Source organism: Mugil cephalus, chromosome 7, assembly GCF_022458985.1.
Source record: "Mugil cephalus isolate CIBA_MC_2020 chromosome 7, CIBA_Mcephalus_1.1, whole genome shotgun sequence".
NCBI classification, from domain to species: Eukaryota; Metazoa; Chordata; class Actinopteri; order Mugiliformes; family Mugilidae; genus Mugil; species Mugil cephalus.
In genome coordinates this window covers 22,745,943-22,767,276 of record NC_061776.1, presented here as the reverse complement: position 1 = coordinate 22,767,276, position 21,334 = coordinate 22,745,943, and the positions used below count along the sequence as shown (strand labels likewise).

Below are 21,334 nucleotides of genomic sequence, written 5' to 3'. Positions count from 1 at the left end.
CCCTAAAATGAAGGCTTGTGGGCCATAACCAAGAAGATGTCTCAGCGACTCTCAGAAAATACTCCTTGGAGCTCAAAGTTAAACCATGTAGGTTAGAAAAGCTGACGCATTTAGAGCCATTACATGAGAACCATACTAAGTATATAGGTAAAATTACTGTTAATCATTAAATCTGACATTGGTATAGAATATCCTAGACATGAGAAATGCCACTAAACACAGCTAAGACAGCTATCCACAGTTGGGAGAGAATATGTTGTCAAGGACAAGACGTTCGTCTGAAGTTTAAGTGAGAACCTGTCGGGGAGGCTGTCAGGATGCTAAACAACATTAAAGGAGCTTGAGGCATTGGCTGAAAATATCTGGTTGCTCCTCTAACAAATGATGCCTGTCTTCATCTGTTTGGGCTGTGGGTTCAGATAGAAAGATGGAAAGTACTTTGTGGATTTAAAAGTACAACTGAGTCTGGCTGAAATTTGCCAAAACATACCCAGTACCCCAGAGCTATGGTGCTCTGATTAGAGACAAAGTTGTAGATGAGATGATTGGTGGATTTGCAAAAGAGTACCGTACCAAATTGTTGTGACCGCAGTGTTGTTTTGGGGCTGTAATAATCACACATAAAATACACTTAGCTATTCTTCAGTTGGAACTGGGGTTTGGTGAACCTGGGGAGAATAATGAATTGCACCAAACGTCAACACTTGGTGCAGTTATATGTGTGTTTTTTTTTTGTTTGTTTTTTGTTTTTGAGTTGTTACATTCTTGTCTGTGTAAGGCTGCATCCTGCAGGGGATGGTTGCTGCCATGAAGGAGTGTCGTTTCTGTGGGGTGACATTCATTGAGAGACTGAAGAGAAAAAAAAAACAGCTCTGTAAACAATTCTTCAAGATGGTAGTGATGCAACAACAGTCACAGCTGCTTTCATAAGAGCTTCAACAGCTTATCCTGATAGGGTTCATCTCAAATAGTAGGGGCAGGCACTGGTGTAAGACTTTGCTGTGTTCCTGGACATATTGGGGAAAAGGAAACTGCAGATTCAGCAGCAGAGTCAACATTTTCCCCCCCATACACACACACAATCTCCCAGAGGACACGCAGTTACAGAAGATGAGAATTACTTGGGAACTAGAAGGATTATGGATTAAATCAGCAGTTGTAAATTGCTTGACAACATCCACTGTTATGTCAGTGTGGATGACCTGAAACTGAATTTTTTTTCCCCTGAAATGTATCAAGTATAACACAGAAAAAAAACATCTACAGATCTACATGGTTTATCTTTTATTTAACTTCTTGGCCACATTGAGAATCAATCCATAAGAATATTTGAAGCACAGTCGTAGTATCTAATTTTGTCCTGCGGGGGGCAGTATTACACCCAGCAGGTGCAAAATTACCAATAACCCCACATGAAGTAGAAGGACAGCGTCACGGTCACGCCCCTTCAGAAGAGCATCCACGAGAGGGCGCTGCACCTCCAGCTCAGTCAGTTTAAACTCAGCACACTCAAGAAAGAAGAATGGCGGCTGCAAGTGTGTTCAGACCTGGCTTGTTCAATAATAAAGTTGCAATAGTGACGGGTGGAGGGACCGGGATCGGTAAAGCTATTTCTGCAGAGTTGCTAGAGCTGGGTGAGTGAAGTCATGTCACAGTGGCAAGGCGCGGTTTTACTGAACAACACAGTCAGGAATGAGCAGCAACTGACTGATACAAGCAGCCAGTGAACTTCGACACATTTATTGCAGTTGTGCAGTTGTCCAGCAAAGACCTTGATTTTTTTTAACATTATTAAAACATAGACCTACAATGTTCAGTTACTACGGTCAAAATCTAAAAATGTGAGGCAATGGAAGTGAATGTTGCTTCAGCATAAAAGTCTTAATCATTTTATACCTAATTTATGGAGAGTCATTGAATGCATCACAGTCCGTTTTCAGGGTCTTAACATCGTTAAGAACGAATTAATTAACTGCTAAGCAGCTGTTTCTCTTTTCTTTCTCAAAATTGTATTGTGTGTCAGTGGCTGGTTGTTTTGTCTTCAGGCTGTAACGTGGTGATCTCCAGTAGGAAAGCTGAAAAGCTGCAAGCGGCTGCTGAGGAGATGAAACAAAAAATCCCTCCTGCCAGTCCTGCAAGTGTCACCCCTCTGCCATGTAACATCCGCAATGAGGCTGAGGTAAGAACACTTTCAGCCTTTGAATGTGCTGCGCGCTGATGCTGTCGTCTGACTTGCTCTCGTTCTGCTTCCCTGCAGGTGAAAGCCCTAGTGTCATCGGTGCTGAAGCAGTACGGTCGGATAGACTACCTGGTGAACAACGGTGGGGGTCAGTTCACCAGCCCTGTAGAGAACATGTCCTCCAATGGCTGGAAGGCTGTGGTGGACACCAACCTGAATGGAACCTTCCACTGCTGCAAGGAGGGTAAGCCCCACACAGCTAACACTGGTTCAGGCTGGGTCTTTAAGCTGTCGGTGTGACCGGTGCTCTCCACACAGTCTACTCCGCATGGATGAAGCAGCATGGAGGTGTGATCATCAACATCATCGCTGACATGTGGAAAGGCTTCCCAGGCATGGCGTAAGAATCTATTCCAATGAACGCAGAAAACCTACAGCTTCGCTCTTTGTTTTCCTTTTTGTTGCAACCCCGTGTCTCGTGTCTGTGACAGTCACACAGGAGCAGCGAGGGCAGCAGTGGACAACTTGACAAAGAGTCTCGCCATTGAGTGGGCAGCGTCAGGAGTGCGAGTCAATGCTGTTGCACCTGTATGTCCCAGTCAAAGGTTATTGAGTTTTAGAGGTTTTGGTTATGCACTGAGTATATGTTTGTGTATTTGTTTGGTTTCAGGGTACTATCTTTTCCAAAACTGCGATGGCAAACTATAAGGAACTTGGACCACAGCTTTTCGCGCGGTCCGTTCCACTTATTCCGGCAAAGCGACTAGGACTCCCAGAAGAGGTACCTGCTTAGTAACACACAGAGATACTCATGAAACAACTGCAGCTTTGCTCTATTTAGACATTGTCTTTACAGTGCATCAGTGTGTCTTTGACATAATATGAGCAGATTCATTTTAAAATTATCAAAATGTACAAGCACACGTATGCCTATTTTAGCAGCCATGGAATCTATAGGATGTGTATACGATGTGTTGTGTGTTTGTGGCTTTGTTGCAGTTTTACAGACATTGGTGACGTAATTGCATTTCTTGGTTCAGATCTCTTCAGCAGTGTGCTTCCTTCTCTCCCCTGCTGCCTCCTACATCTCTGGAGCCACACTGAGGGTCGACGCAGGGCAAAGTTTGTACCACTCCATGTGGGAAATACCTGGTATGTACACCTTGCTAACACAGCTAGACTTTGGTCTTTACAGTATGAGCTAGATACTGTACAGAATGATTTACGTTGTCGTAAAGTCTTGCTTGTGCTTGTCTCCAGACCACAGTGCATGGCCAGAGGCTCCAGATGGAGAGAACATGGATGCCCTGAAGGAACTGTTCAACCCACAAAGCAAACTGTAACTCATTCCTCAGAGATAAAAAAAAAAACAAAAAAAAAAAAACGTAAAAGCAGTTCACCAGAATGTTCACCAGCAGTGAGCTGCACAGACACAGCAAGCTCTCTCACAGAAACAAAACACCTTGGTGGCCTGGATGTAAGTGTGTATATAGGAGGGTGTGATTTATTAATCAAACTAGTGTACATAATTTTATGTAATTAATATCAATATTGGTGTGCTGTATCCTGGATAATGATTTGTAACAGTTGAAATAAACACAATTATCCTGCTCTGTTTCCTTCCTATGTGAGTCAGTTCATATGAAGGATCTTGTTTATTACTTAACCTACTTGTGTTGCATGGGTATAGAAGACAAAGACAGACATTTCAAAATGTAGGTACAAATAAACAAATACAGATTATTTCAGGGAAAGAGCAATGTAGCCTACCGTCTTGCCATTAATAGTTTTGTATGTGAGTAAGTGTGTCTGTAACTGTTTCACAGTCAGAAAAGAAGAAGTTAGATGTTTATGGCATATATGATTGTCAAGAAATGAAAAAAGGGGATTATTAAATACAAAATATTTTTTGTCACTAAATGTGGATATGAGAAGTCAAATCTATTTTTAACATACTCTTCAAGAAGGTTGACAGTCAAATATTTAGAGTAGATGTTAATAACAATATTTTTAAACCAGTAAAGAAACCGCTAATGCCTTACGTTTGCATAATTGACTAAGCGTGCTATAACAGAAAAAATAAACTCATAGATGAATCTGTATAATTTTAGTTTTGCGTACACTTACAGGAATATATTCAAGTCCCATGTCCTGAAAAGCGACGCTGAGATATTTTGTCCATGACGCTGCGCCGTAATGTTGCCGTAAGTCAACATTAACTGTCGCGATATTCAGCCCAGAAGCAGAGGTCACAACAACCCGTTCAGGTACAGATTCTTAAACATAACTCACATGTATTTTCCCGTATTTTGTTATATTGCTGCGACAGGTGATCAGAAAATCTTATCTTTCCACAAGATAAGGCGAGCGTTAAAGCGAACCTCGGAGCAAATTCTCCAGTTTTAGCTACAATGGTAGCGTCTTTAGCTAATATAATGCTAGCTTAGAAAACATTGTGTTTCCTGCTCCAAGTGTCAAGTCTGCACATATTCATTCTCCAGTGGGCTGTTTACTTCAGATATTGACGTTACGTACTGATCCATGCGGGAGCTGATTGAATTAAGATAATCAGTTGTTTATAACTAAATCACACGAGTGTTGTTAGCGTCAACACAACACCAGAGAGATTTACCCAATATTACAGTACGAACTTTTTATATGAATTTCCAGGAGCAGGAACATAAATGTTGTTCAAAACAAGATAGCATGTAATCATTGCATGTCACACAACTGGCATTTATCAAAATCTAACAGTGGGGTTACAAAATTTTATTTTAATCTTTTTTCTTTGCTAAATTATTTCAAAGAAGGAAAACATTTTACAATTAGCTACTTACGTATATAGTGGTTACTCACAGTGGAATATAAAACAAGGATGGAGGACAGGAGGCCCATTTCCATGAGGACTGATGCTGAATAAACGGCTCAGAATCAACCTTTATGTGTTTTTTCTGTGCTTTTTCAGTGGGCACTAACAGTTCTTTGTGTAGAAATTCCTTTGTGGGCGCACCTTGACAATTAGATGACAGCACTAGAATTGAATGTCTTAGGTCTCTTGTTCCATCATTTTGATATAAAACCTCCGTATGATGGGTACATTTTCAATGAGAGGCACCAACTTCACCTGTGGTAAGCAAAAGTTTTCCCTCTACTGAAGAGTCCTCAAAACCATTGTGTCAATTTTTAGTCATTCATTTTGGTAGGGAAACATGTCAATTTTTTGTCTGGATTTGAAAAGTCTTTCTGGAGGATGATAATCTTACAGTATATGTATAATCTGAAACAGTATCTCAGTTTGTAAAACGCAGAAAGTATAAGAGGCAAAATAATGTTCATCACTAAGTTGAATGTTTTTAAAATGAAAACCACTGTTCTGTGTACACATGTTCAGCATGGGAGGTGACCACGGCCACAGCAAGATGTCCATGCCTGATTGGCAACAGTGGAAGACGGAGGGAACACCACTGAAGTTCACACAGGAGAGGCTGGCAGCCAGGGGCCTCAAGGACCCATGGGCACGGTCAGTAACTGTATCAACATGAGATATATCGGACATCTGTTTGTATCCAAGACGATTCCTGACACTGCTGCCCGCCTTCCTCTCTTTTTCCTTGAATTTTCTGTCTGCAGCAATGAGGCATGGAGATACTCAGGAGGCTTCGCTCGTGCTGTGACTTTCTCAGAAGTTCTGCTGAAAGGATTTAAATGGGGCTTTGCTGCCTTCACCGTTGCGTTGGCAGTGGAGTACGCCCTGTCCCCTCCAAAGAAAGGAGGCCACTAATGACCATCGCTGCCCTGCATGGCCAGATCAAACCTAATAGAGTCTAATGATATTCTGTATTTTCTGTTTATTAAATGTCTTTTTGATCACCACATGACTTTATTTATTTATTTTTGAATGTCTTTATTGATTTCCATTCCATTACCAATAATCCAATAACCAATAACCAATAAAATGGTATATTACAATTACAATATTACAAAAATGCTCTTTTTCCTTCTCTTACTCTAAGAGCTCAGTTCAGTTTAGAAATAAAATGAAACAAATAAAATGCATAAGACACTATTGAAGGTAAAGTTACTGTTACCTCTAGGCAAAAAGTAAAAAGGTAACATCCCTTTACTTTTAATTAGTTGAGGTAGCCTGGCCTGCATTTCCCTCTTTTAGGAGAGCCCGTGTATTAGCCGTTTTAATGAATTAATTAAACGGTTTGTTGTTTTCTTCGTGTTGCTCCGATTTTTTGTGTAATGTATATATTATCTACTCTTGACGTACATGGTTCTATATTCTCGATCCAATAGTTTTAGATGCCTCAGTTTTATTCTAGGAAAGACTTAAACTTTTCATGTGTAGTATAGCTAAGTTCCTGACTTTATGTTCTTGGGGTTTTACAATGAGGTCTGTTGGCTACAGGTTCAGCAACATTACCTAATGTTATCTTTCTAGTCCTGCTTCCTTTTCCTGCTCACTTTCCAGAAGCATAGTTTCATACATTTAACTGTCACTAGTACAAAAACTAGCAATACAGTACCCAATAATGCTATTATATCCAGGCAGTAGTACTGAAACCAGTTGAGATTATGGACAGCAGCCCAGAGATGTTTTGCCCCCTTGTGTCGCATCACAAACTCTGTCCAGTACACTGAGAGGTCCAGCGGGCCTATTGGCCGGTCTTTATGTAGAGCAGACAGTCTCTGCATATTCTCTCTATAACTGGGCACACAGATGGGAAGGTAAACTGTGTTAAAGGCAGGTTCTGAAATAAGAGTTAGGGTAGATTCACATTTTGAGAAACTCTGACACCTCACCTGCTGTCATTGATGACCTTGTTCAGTCCCTGAAGAAGACTTTCTGTAGTTATAGAAAATATATCCAACACAACTCCTGCGCCTCTGCTCGCCATCTTTCCCGCGTTGTCAGGCTGGTCCCCGTTAAGTGGCACCATTAACATGGGAACAGCGTGACACAATCCCTCAAAAATACCATGTGAGCCAGCGTGAGTGATGAAAGCACGAGCTCCAGGATGTGCTAAGATGCATGCAGAGACGTCGGATTTAGGAACAATTTAGGGAATTTGTCAGTTCTGAGTGATGGGTTTGAGATTTCAGGATGTGCTGCAGTGGGCCCACTCACCCAGAAGATCATTCTGCGGCACCCATTTCATCATCTTCACATTTTCTGGGACATCGTCAGGAATCTTCCCAGTGTATCTCCAAAACACCTGTTAATTAGACATTTAGTTATTTGGTTTTTATAGTGTAAGATTTTCATATATTGATAAATGCTTCTGTACTTTTTGTGGAATCTGTCTGAAGGCCTCTAAGAAGACAGAGGTGATTTCTTCTGGCATATCTGACACCAAAGAGCCCAGAGTGAACACTATAAACCCGTGCTCTCCTGACACCCAGGACTCCAACTTCTGCAAAAAGACACAATACACATGGTAGGGCCTTTTCATACGCTACTCTTACAAGGAAGTAAAAGAAAATCTAAATGCTGAATACTTTTGAGTCTCAACTGTGGTCTAAACTACAGAGACCTTACCTTAGGTAGAGGATTTTTCACATCACAGTTGATTCCACCAACAAGCACTAAGTTAGGCATGAGAGGACGTGGAAACTCCAGTGTGAAGTCAATCCTGTTTAAACAAAGGATCATATGAGATTTTTTTTCCCCCATCAGTGTGATTTAGTTGCCACACCTATAGGAACATCAGGTAAACTGTTAATGCACTGTACGTGACCGTGTGTTCTTTTCCCAAATATCAATGAATAACCTTTGCACATGTTACCTCATCAGCCAGATATCCGAATCTGACAGCACTTCAGCTATGCCCACCTTCTCTCCCAGGAACTCATAGGCTATTTTATCAAAATGCCAGTACAGCAGTCTGCAGAACAACGGTTCCAGTAGAGCCACCTGTATGTCAGAAGCAACGGTACAGGTGTTTGGTTGCAGTTATCTAAGATTCCAATGAGATTCCAGTTTTAATCTGAAACACGGCAGCAGTAATGCAATGCATGTGTGCGACCTACAGGTACAGTAAATGAGAGAGACAAACATTTGAAGGATCCTGATTTGTCAAACTGAATGACCCTGATCAGAGTCACAATGAGTTTTTCATGCCAAGGTGAGTGCAAGTGTGTGTGACAGACAAACAGTCACAGAAAGGGAAACTGTAAATGATTCATCTGTGTCCGGCTTCATGTATTCACCAAAGTATTGATGACTCTCTCCTTGAAGTTCATTTTATCTGTGAATCCGGTTAAAAAGCGAGGCACGTATGAGGATGGGGAGGGGCAGCCTGCAGCCTTCATGTCCAAGGAGCACGGTATACCCCTCAGCAAATTAATGGTCGGGAGGCCTGCAAGTGATTGTGCAATGACTGGTGAGAAAATGTAAAGCGCACGCACACAGGAAGATCAAGTGTCAGAGACCTCACCCAATTTGCGAGCTATTAAAGAGCCTGTAGGCACCATGGGGTCTGTCAGGACGGCATCAAAACCCTGTGAAGAATTAATGTGAGAGGGTACAATAACAAACTTCAGTTATAAGTTAATTGACAAATCTTCAGTGAATCGCCAACTAAGTCTATGGAAGTGGCTAAACCTAGATTTCACAATGACCCTCTACACCAGTAAAGTGATGCAGCAATATTAACAATATAATAATGCTCTATAATATGACGTTTTTCCAATATCACAGTATTGTCTGTCAATTTTTGTTCTGATATTTTTGGTACATTTGGTACATTGCAATTGTACTGATACCTTGTGACTTTTTATTGGCCCTTACCTGCTGTGCCAGATGTGAGATGAGGGTGTCATTGAACAGTAGGCTCTCTGCAGTGGTGTGAATTATGCCTGAAATTCTCTGGATCTGTGAGAACCGTTTCTTTATCTTATCCATGAAATTCTGTGCAGATTTCTGCATGATTTCCTTGTGTGTGGCCATAACGGAGTCAATATAGGCCTTGTCATAAGGAACAGGATAGGTCACAGTGTCATAGTGTTTCCCCGGGCCCATCCGTATGCTGATCTCAGGTATTACCACAGTGACCTGGTGTCCACGTCGACCCATTTCTTGGGCAATTGCTTTAATACCCACCCAGTGACTCCCATCCATGGGTATCACCAGCAGTTTCCCTGAAAAAGGTGAATAAGCGCTGTCACTTGCAGGAATGGTGTTGGTTGCCTCAGCCTCTTTTGTCTTCACCTTCTCCTTTGGCCTGGCGTTTTCTGCCACAGATTCCTTCATCTTATCTGCAGCGCCATTCCCCTCCATAGCCATGATCAGCAGAAAAAGTGCAAACACTGCTGCTTTCCTCATCGTCCTTTCCTCTTGTGTAAGTGCAGCTCACTGAGCACAGAGAAAACTGGGGCAAAGTGAAGAACAAAACTGATTACGAACACACGCCCCCGGCCTCTGACGGAATCTGCAAACCATTCACTCCCCTGAGATTCTCCTGACCGGGTTGTTGACATGTTTCTGTGAATTAGTCCAAAGTCCTCACTAAAGTGTTAAAAAAAAAGAGCGGTAATGTAGAGCTATTGTTGTGGAAGTTGTGCATGGCTGAAGATGTGTGCCGATACACGCGATATACCCGGACTATCTTCGAGATCAACCAGTCGAATCGAGATCGACGTGATGGGGGCCCCTGGTCTATTTCACACTCTGGTCAGGTGGTGGCGGTAATGCGCCTTTAAGCTGCTTTGCCAACCCCCAATAAAAAACAAAGAAAGAAAGAAAGAAATGACAAATGAAAAGGAGAAGAAGAAAGAAGATGAAAAAGAAGAACCGTACACTGAGCTGTGGGACAGGATAGCCCAGTTCCCCCCATCTCGCGCTTCTTGTAGTAAGTTTCCTCGAGCTCATCAACAACGCACAGTCGAATCACGCACGAGCCAGTTCGTTAAGAGTGAAAACTGTAACCGACATGTTTAAGTATGAAGGAGCCGAGGCTGAGTAAGTTTTAAACTCATAGCACACGGCTTTGGTTCGGGGGTGATCCAGGCGCCGCTGCCTTCAAGCCTTCAGTGTAAAGTGTGATGTTTAGCTAAGTGAATTCGGCATGCTAAAACTAGCCGAGCATCAGCAGTGTGTGGCCACTTCGGCGTAGAATGTGCTAAACCCTGCATTGCTAGCATTACAACGAGCACTAAGAGGCCAGTTTGTGTATTGTGCGTACTTTACGACGAATAAATTGCAAGTTGGTTTGATTACACAAGTTCCTAAAAGGTCGAACAGACCGTCCTCCATCACCATCCATAGTTGATGTGCTGCCTTGTTGAGTAGTCAAAACCTACTGTTATATTGTTATGATCCTTACCCTCGCTACACAAAATATACATATTTACTTTCATGTCTTTAGCTCTGTCCACTGTATTTACTTGCCAAATATGGAAAGTTTGTGTGTTGTTGAAGAAGTATTTATTTATTTACTTATTTATTTGTATGCTACACAAGTTATAAACGACAGAAGGCACATATAACAACACAATGGAGACCTCCCTGTAATAATAAAACATGCTCACGACGTTATAAAGAACACAAAATAAACTTAGTGATATAACTTCAGAAAACTCAAAGCAGTCTAAGATTTACAAAACAGAGCAAATTGCTCATCTGTGCAGGTCACACGCCTGTATCATCTGCTGAGAAAAAAATAAACTGTGTTACTCTGAATGAAACAAATAAAACATCAGTATGTGCAATTCTGTTTCTAATCCTGCATGTTGTTTATTTACCATACTGATTTGTTGTCTTCAATTGGTAGGTATGAAAGAGACATCTGGGATTCATCCATTCATTCTTTGTCCTTTAAAGTGGAATATTACAGGTAAGATGAAGAGAATAGGTTTTCGGCACATGACCCCAGTTCAGTAGGAAAATAAAAAAGTCGCAATTCCGTAATGACGGTATGCCAGCATGCTGCTTTAGTACATGTAGTCACTGTTGCCCTCACTGCCACAGCTCACTACAGTACTGTATGAAGTGGAAAAGACCCATGTATCAGAAACGCTCATCCAGGCGCTTGTCCAAACTGCAAAAGGCCTCTAAGAAAAGCCCCAAGAAAAGTTCACTATCAGATGAAGAAGTCGTCCAGCGTCGACTGAAAGGTCAGAGACGGAGGACGGGGCAGAGGAAGGACAAAGGTGCTGGTGATGCAGCTGATAAAGATGAGGGGATGGTGCGAGACATCATCGACATCATCAACACCAGCTGCGATGCAGAGGAGGAGAATGAAGGAAAGGCAATAGAGATATCCGACACAGGACTGGACGAATCGGATGAGGACCGCATCTCTGAGTGTAGTGTAGCTTCTGGCCCCAACTTCTCGTATTGTCCCACCCCCAAGAAGCCGAGGCCTTCTCAGAGTCTGTGCTCAGCCTGTCGGAAACTCTATCAGAAGGCAAAGAGAATAAAAGCACCAACCAAAAACAAACTCCTCGACAATGGTGAGTGCATTCTTTCCTCGTATGTGTTACACAAAATGAAAATGTCTGTGTGGGAGAGGCAGGGTCATAGCTACAGCAAATTTTGGACCAAATAAGATTGTGCACCTTTGGATACCTCATTACTGGAATAAACATCAAACTGGAATGTGTTGATGGTCCAACATGATCCAGCCTCAGCTTAATGGATTAATGGATTGATGAAATAATTCTTGTAATATTCTTAACAATGTTATCATTTATACGTTTGTTGTAAATGAGCCTTTCATATTTATTTCTTATTAGAATGTGAGTCTAGCAACATTCATTTAGGTTTCATTATGTGCCGTGTTCCGATACAGAGGAAAAATACCTTTGCATGTAATGAGATAGTCCTCCAACCAATCAAAGTCGTTCTGTAAACACATTCAACTCCACATCGCTCAGATCACAGCACTGTTACTCACCTGTGCATCAACTCATAAAATAAACATTTAACCATTTTAAAGGGTTTTCAAACCAGTGTCTGTGGTTCTGTTGGTTCTTCAGATCCTAAGTCCCTGACATGTGACCAGTGGGTCCTCATCAAAAAGTGGACACCCAAAAGGCTACCCAATTCAAGAGGGTAAGATCACTTGTGTACGCAGTGTGTGTAGGACTGCTGTTTTTAAGATGGAACATCGTTCTCTGAATTTACCTGCTGTCAAAGCTGAATTGCACTGCTTTGTTTTGTCAGGAAATTGTTGGTCAAGAAGCTTTGGAAGCAATGGGGGGGAGTGGAAGCATCGTCTTCATCCTGCTCAAGGCCGCACGCTTTCCTACAGAGGTAATACATTTTTATTTCTGACCAGTACGCCCGCTTTCTTAAAAAATGACTTACAAGTGTTGCACTATTTTGTCAGGAACCTCAGACGCCGAGTCAACGTGCCAACAAAAAAGGAGAAGAAGAACCGAAGAAGGAAGAGGGCAAGGGCAGATTCTGAGGGTCCTCGCGTTGCTAAGCAGCGGCGTCTCCAGAGCAACGATCACTACCAACACATCAGTATTAGTCACTCCTCTCCTGAACAGGAAGCCATCAGTGTAACAGACAATGAAGAGAGCGTTGAGTTGATTCCATCCTCACTAACCCTGGAAAGGGCTAAACCAAAAGCGGGCACACCCAAGCGGAAAGCACAGAAGAATCGTGGATTCAAAAACCTGCTTGATCAGTTGCGGGGCAACAGCAGTATGATCATCAAAGAAAAACGTTAGAAAAGTGACACGATTTCTTTAAACCAACAGCTACAACTCAAGGTTTGAGTGGCTGTTGTGGCTTTTACTTTTGATGTTTTGCTGGTCTTCATTGACAAGCACCGTTTCTGGTCCGTGTTCATACGCTGTGTTTCTCGTGAATTCAAAAATGGGTTTTATTTAAATACTGAAATTCATACAGGTCAACTGTGAATAAATTAGTTTGTGTTTTATCTTTAATTAGTTTACTGCATTCCTTCAAAAGGGCAATTTAAGATTTGAACAAGTAGCCACGTGGCTATGTGCGATAAAAAAAAAAATCTTTTTTGCCTTTTTTGTCCCACAATGCAATACACCAAGGAAACGATGGCACGTTTGTAATATATCCAGATACAGTCAACATCAGAAATGTCAGCCTGGTTGTCACATAGTGCCCGTCATTTACCGTTGTAGTTTTATTTTGGTACCTAGGTGTGAAAACGTATTCCATGTGCCATGCCTTCAAAAGCAATAAAACACACTAATGTGTCATATGTCAGAAGTGCAGAAGTCTCATTTGCACAACTTCCCACGACTCACTGCTGAGTGAGCAGTTAATTATGTAGGGACCAGTGAATGAGGCGGTGATTGTGGAAATAAACTTACATGTCTGCTGATCATACTGGCGCTGAAGCATGATTAAGTGATGGTGAACATAACTGGGAATAAAGGAGTAGTGAAGTTTAAAAGGTTTCACCACATCTGCCTCAGTTTAATTGTTGGAGTAAAGGCTTATGGGTCCATGTGGCATAGTTAATATTGTTGTTTTCTCACATGATAACTACATCCAACAGAAGTAATTCTGGTAAAATCACATGTGTAGTGAGTGTTGTACAGGATATTTGATCCATTTGGTCAATATGTTTACTGAACGTGTGTCTGCTGACGGCAGATTGTGGACAAAACAAAACATTGTTAAGCTGTCGCTCTTATTTTGTTCCCTTTTTACAGGTAGACTTTTGTGTTGAGCTTATTTTCAAAAGGCCACATGGTGGCGCCACTTATGTTCATAATCAAAATACAGTACAGTTGGGTTCAGCATAATGAAGACGTTCTCAGTAGCCTAGAACCAATGAGCAGAAAACGCGCACAAAACACATGTAGGGTTCCGTGTGGTTGTGAAGATGGGTAATAAAAGCTGGAGCATTGTATCTGTAGGTACGAATGTCAGGTAAAGGCACATAATGACGGAGTGAGGGCTGTGTTAATGCATTGCTCCTGTAATTACCATTACTCATCATTAAGTCTCTATTTTGATCTACATATTTAACTGGTTTTCTGTTCTGTGAAATGTAAAAACGTGAGCTGACCGCTGCTCCAACAATAAGGATAAAGCACAACTTTGTCTTTTTCCATCCACCAAAACTTGGAGGCTGACACAGAGATGATGGTTTCTGTCATTTCTGTCCTGGTTCGGTTAATGTTGAGGAAGTGTAGAGAAAGTGTGACACAGATAAGGAGCCGGGTATCCAGCCTTCATAGTTTAACAGTTTTTTTTCTTTTGTTTTGTTTATTTAAGTTAGTTTGTTTTGGAGTATGTGTTTACTCAGAGGATTAGCATGTTGGAAGAGGGTGGGATTTGGCCGTGGCAGGAAATGTGTCTGCAGACAAAGTCCTGGATTAGAGAAATGGAGACAGTCTATTCATAAACTGACGTTTAAAACATTTCACAACTTAACTAAATTTACATGTAAACTCAGAAGAAGTCAAGACCAGCAAACAGTTCCACTTTCCCCATTACCTCCTCCTACTAATGCAACATTAATCAAACCAGAGACATGATAACTTGAACTTAACATTAAGTCTTATTATTCATTTATGTTTATAGTTTTATTTTATTTGGCGTATTTGCCATTTTAATGCTGAATCAAACTGAGTGGAAGTCTGTGACGACCCCGTCGGCACTCTCCATGCTCCATGTGAGGCTCACATCAGCGTTGAAAGGAGACAAACCTTTATTTTGCTCCCAGAGGCGTGACCCACTAATATCACAAGTATGTGCTCACACTTCGCTGATAGTGAAAGATCAGAGAGAGTCTTACAACATAGCGTTTGCCAGAAGTGAGCAGCAGAGGGGTGATAATCATCATCGCACAGACAGTGACGCAGGACAGGACAAGTGCGTTCACACTCTGGTGGGATCCGATACTTATGCTGCTTGTCCATATTTATCAGACCGTGGAGTTTCGGGCAGTACTGTTACACGCACACACAAGCACAATTATTACTTATTGTCCGATGCTTTTGTGTTGCCAATGTGACGAGCAGAGGTCTGGGGGCCAAAACAATTCAAGCAACACACATAACAACTCCGTATCCTGTGATAGATCCACTATCAGCACCTGACACCTCGAAAAACAGGAAAAACGTCTCAGCAGGAACACAGATGTGTTTGAGTGTTTGGGGGAGGAGCATGAACTGATATATAACTCCAGCAGACAGAAATCTCAGCTTCACTCAACAAACGAGAGAGAGGCTGACCACATCATGTCGTACTATGAGGTAAGGGAGGTGTTGCCTAGAGCGGGAGAGTTCGTGTAAGTTCACAGATCCGTGATCTTTTCCCTTATCATCGTCTTTCATCTGTCTCCAGCATATCCTTTTCGACTCCGACTACAATGAAACGGGGTCTGGTTCTGGTTCTGGGGACCTGGGAGCGGATCTGGAGGAGCCCTGTGACGTGGAGAATGTGATCACTGATGAGCTTCAGAGGATTTTCTTGCCAGTGGTCTACGTCCTCATCTTCACCCTGGGCATCACCGGGAATGGCCTGGTGGTCGTAGTCCTGGGCTGCCAGCGCAGGTGAGGGGGTGGGTGGGGGACTCGCAGCCGCAGCTTTGGCTCCAGGAAAATTTGATTGCCACTTGAAATGAGAATGACTGGATATCTTTGCCTGCAGGTCGAAATGCAGCCTCACGGATCGGTACCGGCTCCACCTCTCGGCTGCTGATCTCCTCTTCGTTCTGGCGCTGCCGTTCTGGGCCTTGGACGCGGCCCTGTCCGACTGGCGCTTTGGAGAAGCCGTTTGCATTGGTGTGCAGGTGATCTACACCGTCAACCTGTACGGCAGCGTGCTCATTCTGGCGTTCATCAGCCTGGACCGGTACCTGGCTGTGGTCCGAGCCACAGACACCAACACCGGTGGGCTGAGGCAGCTGCTGGCACATAAACTGGTGTATGTAGGCAAGTATCTCGACAACGTTGGACCCTTCTCTCTACTCTAATCCACTCTGCTTTTTTCTAAGTATTTTTGCCTTCTTCCTCTCTACAGGTGCTTGGTTGCCTGCTGCCCTGCTGGCCGTACCAGATCTGATCTTTGCCCGGACTCAGGAGGGAGGAGAGGGGTCCACTCTGTGCCAGCGGTTTTACCCAGCAGACAATGCTCCTCTGTGGGTTGCAGTCTTTCACCTCCAGCTAGTCCTGGTGGGACTCATGGTTCCAGGCCTGGTTCTCCTGGTGTGTTACTGCGTTATCGTCACCAGGCTGACCCGAGGCCCGCTGGGGGGCCAGAGACAGAAGCGGCGGGCTGTTAGGACCACCATCGCCCTGGTGCTCTGCTTCTTCGTGTGCTGGCTCCCCTACGGCGCGGGGATCTCCGTGGACGCTCTGCTGCGCCTGGAGGTCCTCCCGCGGAGCTGCAGACTGGAGGCTATTTTAGGCGTGTGGCTGACGGTGACCGAGCCCATGGCGTTCACTCACTGCTGCCTGAACCCGCTGCTGTACGCTTTCCTCGGGGCTGGGTTCAAGAGTTCGGCCCGCCGAGCCCTCACTCTGAGCCGCATCTCCAGTTTGAAGAGCTTACCTCGAAGACGCCCCGGGGCCTCCACAACCACCGAGTCTGAATCCTCCAGTTTACATTCCAGCTAGAGTTTGCTTGTGTTGTCGTAGCCAATGTACTGTAAATACTGTACATAATTAAAAATAAATATTTGTGTGTGAGGAAATTTACACAGAGTATAAGGAGCAGTCTGCTGGCCCATGACTGCTCTTGTCCCTCACTGTGGGGTTTCTCCTGTAAATAGCGTTGTCATACTGCTGTGCCTGTATTCTCCATCCTGGATGTTTATAATAAAATATGAAAGAAAAACATACATTTGTGTTTCTGTTTTTTTAAATGTCTATATATATTTTTCTCGCATCCTGTGTGAAACAGCATGAACCACTCAGCCGCAGCTAAACCCACCCTCACCCACTCCCATTCTCAGAGGGTGAGATTGATATCATTAAAACAGCAAACATCCAAATAATGTTTTCCAGAAGAGTAATTAGATGATGGAATTACAACTTTATCACAGAAAACACATAAAGGGACAGGAAAGGTGGAATGGGAAGATCAAAAAGTCAGGATCAAATGTCTTTAATTGCAGGTTGTTTCCCGTCATCAAGGATTAAAATCCTGCTTGTTTTCTGGAAACACTACTGTTGTATTTAATGTTTTGCGTGCCTTAGGGCAGAATTGGTCATTCACAGTGCAGATTTAAAAAAAAAAGTATTTGCTCATGTGCCTTCAGTTTTATCAATCGTCATCCTGACTACCCTTTAAACAATTCATTAGCATCCATCTGTGTGCCACCTGAAGCCACTGATCCGGAGCGTGAACACAGCAGAGCCGGTTGGAAACTGCGCTCGATGTGACGCGTGATAGCCAGGTGTATCTGAGTCTGTGTGTTTGTGTCGTAGCGACGGAGGGAGGGAGGGAGGGAGGGCGTGTGTCTGTGTCAGTTGGTGTAGGTTGGATTTATGTTGATGATATAAACAGTTTGCTCCGTCTACGTGGGACTGAAGGGAGCGCCAAGGGGTCAGTAGGTCCGTTTTCCAGTAGTTCAATGCACACACGCAACAAAGTGCTTCCCACATACCTACTTCCAAAGGGAAGCGAGAGAAACATAAGCTGGAAGTGACTGCGTCCGGTTTCCTGGAGCAAAGAGGAGAGGATGAGGAGGAGAGTTGTGAGAGAGACAGAAAGAAAAAATACGGTCTGCAACACAATGAAGGACTCCCACACACGCACATCGCTGCAACTGCATCTCTTCAACGGGTGATGGGCTAGTGTATGTAGATACAGGCTTATGTGTGTGTGGAGAAAAAAAAAATATTTAAAAGAAACAACACATATACACGTTTGCCACCGTCCGGCACATACATACTCACACACAAACATACACACGCATGCACACTATTCACTTCTATTCATAGTGTATTCAAAACAGGAAAGACTTCCTGCTGCTCATTTTAGGAAAAACAAGCAGCTAAAACAATCAAACAGCCAAACAGCTCTGCTCTCACCAACACACACAGAGAGCCGTTATTAAGTAAACCAGTCAGTGTGAAGGATTACAAAGATCTGATCCAGATTCACTGAGAGCCGGTTCTAATGGTGGGATGCTGGTGGACGTTATGGATGCATCATGATTTCAGGGTTAATTTTATTTTCACTTTTGAGTCTCAGTTATGTGTTTTGGCACATTCTATGGCACTGGGCTTGTTCACTGTAAATACAAAACACTAAAACAAAGAACATACACAGTTCAAAGAGAATCGGAAGATGTGACTGAATGGAATTGTACATGTGACGTGACTACACTCTCTCACACTCTTGTCACCTGGCAGATGTTACAGCTGTGTGAGAGCAAGAACAACCAGACAAAAAAAACAAAAAAAACAGGCTACTGAGTCAGACTCATAACTAATTGACTGGTACTTTGAACTTTTTCTAACATCCAGTCTCATTGCCTCATCTGCACGAATCGGCGGCAGTGTGATGTTTGCACATATCTTTTGCATATTTGAACAATCTAGATAATATTTGCACATTCGAACTGTCCTACCACTGTGACAACTGCAGCTTATACTGTTACTCACTGATTTTATTTCTTATCCTTGGAGTACGTTCATTTTCTTAATTTTGGTTTATTTTATTTATTTTTTTTTCTATCTGTTTGAAGAGAACCCGCAAAGCAAGAATTTCACTGCTCAGTCTATATCACAACAAACTTGTTGTGTGTTCTCGTTCCAACAGCGTCAGTCGAAGATAATGCCGTTACACACCAGGAGAACCAGGCCTGGGACCACGAGTTCCACCGGGACTAGACGGAGGTGAAAAAATGCAACCCAGAGAGGAGCATTGTGTGCTGGGTAAAATCACTGGAACAGAGTGGATAACTCAAAAAAGCAAATCTTAATAATACCTGTGTCTGGGGTAGGTTGAGGTTAGAGGTACAGTTGGTATTAAATGAAGACTGTAGGTCAGATTGAATTCGAATGCGCTTGAAACAACCTGTAACTTAATATCAGTTCTACTCAGTGTCTGTCAATAAAAAACAGTTCATTATCTGGCTTGATAAATACTTCTTGGTGGTCTTGGCATTACGTTTAACGCAGATGTCCTGCTGCAGTGTCCTAAAGTCGGGGGTTTGTCCATAAGACGTTCTATAAAGCCTTGGCAGCACAGATGTAAACACCCTGCGTCATTTCAAATGTAGTGCATGGGAGTACACTACATGTGTGTCTGTGTGAATACAAATAAACCAGGAAACAACTCCTTTAACATCATCTTTCCGTTCTTCTCTTTCACATCCTGCTCCTCTTACAATTCTTTGTTCCCGCTGAAGTGTTTTTCACCTCTCGCCACTTATCTGACACCATCACAGTTTCATCTCTCTGCATGAGCTGGTTTGGTGTCTACTGCTTGGCAGTACCACAAAAGTGTTACTACAGGTCGTTTTTGATCCGTACCCACAGTACCCTTTCATACCATGTGTGAATCTGAATGCAGGCTATTACTTCTACTAGAAGCAGTATGTGTGTCTGTGGTGGAATGTAGCTGTGCTTCAATTTTAGTTATAAATCTCATCACTCCCATACCCCCCCCATATATATGAACCATTGCTGCCATGACGCTAATCTTGCACTAATGTGTTGTGAGTGTGTGTGTGGGGCTTTTGTGTGTTTGCCTACAGATGGTCAGGTTCCCTCATATTCAGACAAGCTGAGTTTCCTGTCGGTGAACAATTGTGGGAAAACCAGAGGTCAAGACAAAAGGAGAAATAAAAAGGCAGAGAGAGACTGGGTCGCATCCAAATGGCCTGCAATAACTTCCTGCTTTGTTCCTAGTGGATTAATACAATGTGACAGGTGAAACCGATAGCCTGTAGGGAGTGTTTGTATTGACCTCAGCAGGTGGAGACGTGAGAATGACATGGGAACAGAAATAGATATTAAAGAGAAATCAGTGGTTACTCACACACATGGTCCTGGGACTGGTTTTTGTGTGGAGCTTGGTTTTCCACCTCAGCGTTCAGCTTGGGTTTCCTCCGGGTGTTCCAGTCCCCTCTTGATTTAAGCCTTGAACAAGGCACTGATCTCAAACTGGAGTAGTCATCTCTAGGACAGTCAACTATCCAGTTAGGATTTATTCTAAACTATCTTGGTAATACTTTCTATTTACCATTTATAAGCAGCCTCTAAACACATGTTACATTACCAGCACAATATTAAGTTTTTACACAAAGCCATGGATGCATCGTATCTTTAAGATATCATTGTATATTTTTACAACTATATTCCCATCGTTGTGTATCTATTAATCAGTTTGTGACATTTAATCAGCTAATATTTAGATTGAGGTAAAACAATCCCAGTCTTGGTACATATGATTGGGTTCTGTGTTTCCAGGTGTATTGTTCTGTTTCTTTGCTGCCTCCTCATCCACTGGTCAATCAAAGTCCTTCCAATGTGTGCTCAGTGGCTTCAAACTTGTTTCATAATGATATTCATTGTCTTATTCGTGTCCTACTGACAGTCCAGCTCAAAGCTCTCTTCTTGATATCGACACATGGCTGTAAAGTTGTAGCTTCACTTGGGACAAAACAACTTCTGACTGTGATTGTGGTATGTTTTTCCACAGAAGACAGTGTTGCAACAATTGTTACACAAGCAGTGGTTTTCCACTAGACTGGTAATTGCTTCAAATGTACAAACACGGTGTCGGTGTAGACAGAGCAGCCAGCAGAACAGTTATCTGCAACATGGACATGATGGTTCTCTGACTTCTCACCCACCAGCTCTGCCAAAGGTTTCCAATAGTCATTTTTCTTTTTCGTCCCCTCTGAGCCTCCATCAGTTTACTATTAGAGCTGCCATTATTAAGCACACATTTAATAACCTTTCAGCAATTCATTTCAATCCTGAAATTGAATGTGTTATCAGAGGGGCCCGCTGTGCAAATACTATGATGCATTTGTAACTTTGTAAAAACTGATAAATGAGCAGCTACCGCCTCTGTATCTCTGCTATGACAAAAATCAACTCCTGCAGCAAATACCGATTTATCACCATTTCCATGTTTAGGTTCATTTGAAGGGCTTTGTGCCAGGAGCATGTTGCTGTATTATGTTCAGAAACATGAGAGTTCACTGCCCTCTAGTGGTTCCACTTTGAAACTACAACTGC

General features: G+C 42.7%; 5 protein-coding genes across 8 annotated transcripts; 4 read left to right on the top strand and 1 right to left on the bottom strand.

The window, feature by feature from the left end:
* The first annotated feature begins 117 nt into the window (after positions 1–117).
* Positions 118–3,790, top strand: pecr (peroxisomal trans-2-enoyl-CoA reductase). Of its 2 annotated transcripts, XM_047589168.1 has the most exons (8): positions 118–1,634; positions 2,046–2,179; positions 2,258–2,423; positions 2,498–2,579; positions 2,671–2,767; positions 2,850–2,960; positions 3,220–3,331; positions 3,440–3,790. In XM_047589168.1, the coding sequence occupies exons 1-8, from the start codon at positions 1,523–1,525 to the stop codon at positions 3,520–3,522; spliced, it is 897 nt and encodes a 298-aa protein (XP_047445124.1). In that variant the 5' UTR covers positions 118–1,522; the 3' UTR covers positions 3,523–3,790. The 2 variants fall into 2 exon arrangements, with proteins under 2 accessions (XP_047445124.1, XP_047445125.1); XM_047589169.1 differs by lacking the exon at positions 3,440–3,790 and having other exon boundaries at positions 3,179–3,325.
* A 525-nt stretch (positions 3,791–4,315) lies between these two features.
* ndufb3 (NADH:ubiquinone oxidoreductase subunit B3) lies at positions 4,316–6,052 on the top strand. The gene is made up of 3 exons (XM_047589125.1): positions 4,316–4,446; positions 5,571–5,699; positions 5,810–6,052. Exons 2-3 carry the CDS (start codon positions 5,572–5,574, stop codon positions 5,958–5,960), a joined length of 279 nt encoding a protein of 92 aa, XP_047445081.1. The 5' UTR covers positions 4,316–4,446; position 5,571; the 3' UTR covers positions 5,961–6,052.
* A 6-nt stretch (positions 6,053–6,058) lies between these two features.
* Positions 6,059–9,733, bottom strand: LOC125010469 (UDP-glucuronosyltransferase 1A1-like). Its single transcript, XM_047589120.1, has 9 exons — positions 8,976–9,733; positions 8,623–8,686; positions 8,396–8,544; positions 7,972–8,099; positions 7,725–7,818; positions 7,474–7,599; positions 7,314–7,401; positions 6,989–7,208; positions 6,059–6,893 (listed from the first exon to the last, which is right to left on the bottom strand). Exons 1-9 carry the CDS (start codon positions 9,507–9,509, stop codon positions 6,623–6,625), a joined length of 1,674 nt encoding a protein of 557 aa, XP_047445076.1. The 5' UTR covers positions 9,510–9,733; the 3' UTR covers positions 6,059–6,622.
* A 70-nt stretch (positions 9,734–9,803) lies between these two features.
* On the top strand, positions 9,804–13,377 carry si:ch211-227n13.3. Of its 3 annotated transcripts, none has more exons than XM_047589122.1 (6): positions 9,804–10,145; positions 10,957–11,019; positions 11,154–11,638; positions 12,164–12,239; positions 12,351–12,440; positions 12,517–13,377. In XM_047589122.1, the coding sequence occupies exons 1-6, from the start codon at positions 10,117–10,119 to the stop codon at positions 12,863–12,865; spliced, it is 1,092 nt and encodes a 363-aa protein (XP_047445078.1). In that variant the 5' UTR covers positions 9,804–10,116; the 3' UTR covers positions 12,866–13,377. The 3 variants fall into 3 exon arrangements, with proteins under 3 accessions (XP_047445078.1, XP_047445079.1, XP_047445080.1); XM_047589124.1 differs by having other exon boundaries at positions 9,809–10,035; XM_047589123.1 differs by having other exon boundaries at positions 9,808–10,035; positions 10,957–11,638.
* A 1,762-nt stretch (positions 13,378–15,139) lies between these two features.
* LOC125010470 (C-X-C chemokine receptor type 4-like) lies at positions 15,140–16,974 on the top strand. Its single transcript, XM_047589121.1, has 4 exons — positions 15,140–15,385; positions 15,477–15,685; positions 15,783–16,066; positions 16,155–16,974. Exons 1-4 carry the CDS (start codon positions 15,371–15,373, stop codon positions 16,748–16,750), a joined length of 1,104 nt encoding a protein of 367 aa, XP_047445077.1. The 5' UTR covers positions 15,140–15,370; the 3' UTR covers positions 16,751–16,974.
* Positions 16,975–21,334: the final 4,360 nt, after the last annotated feature.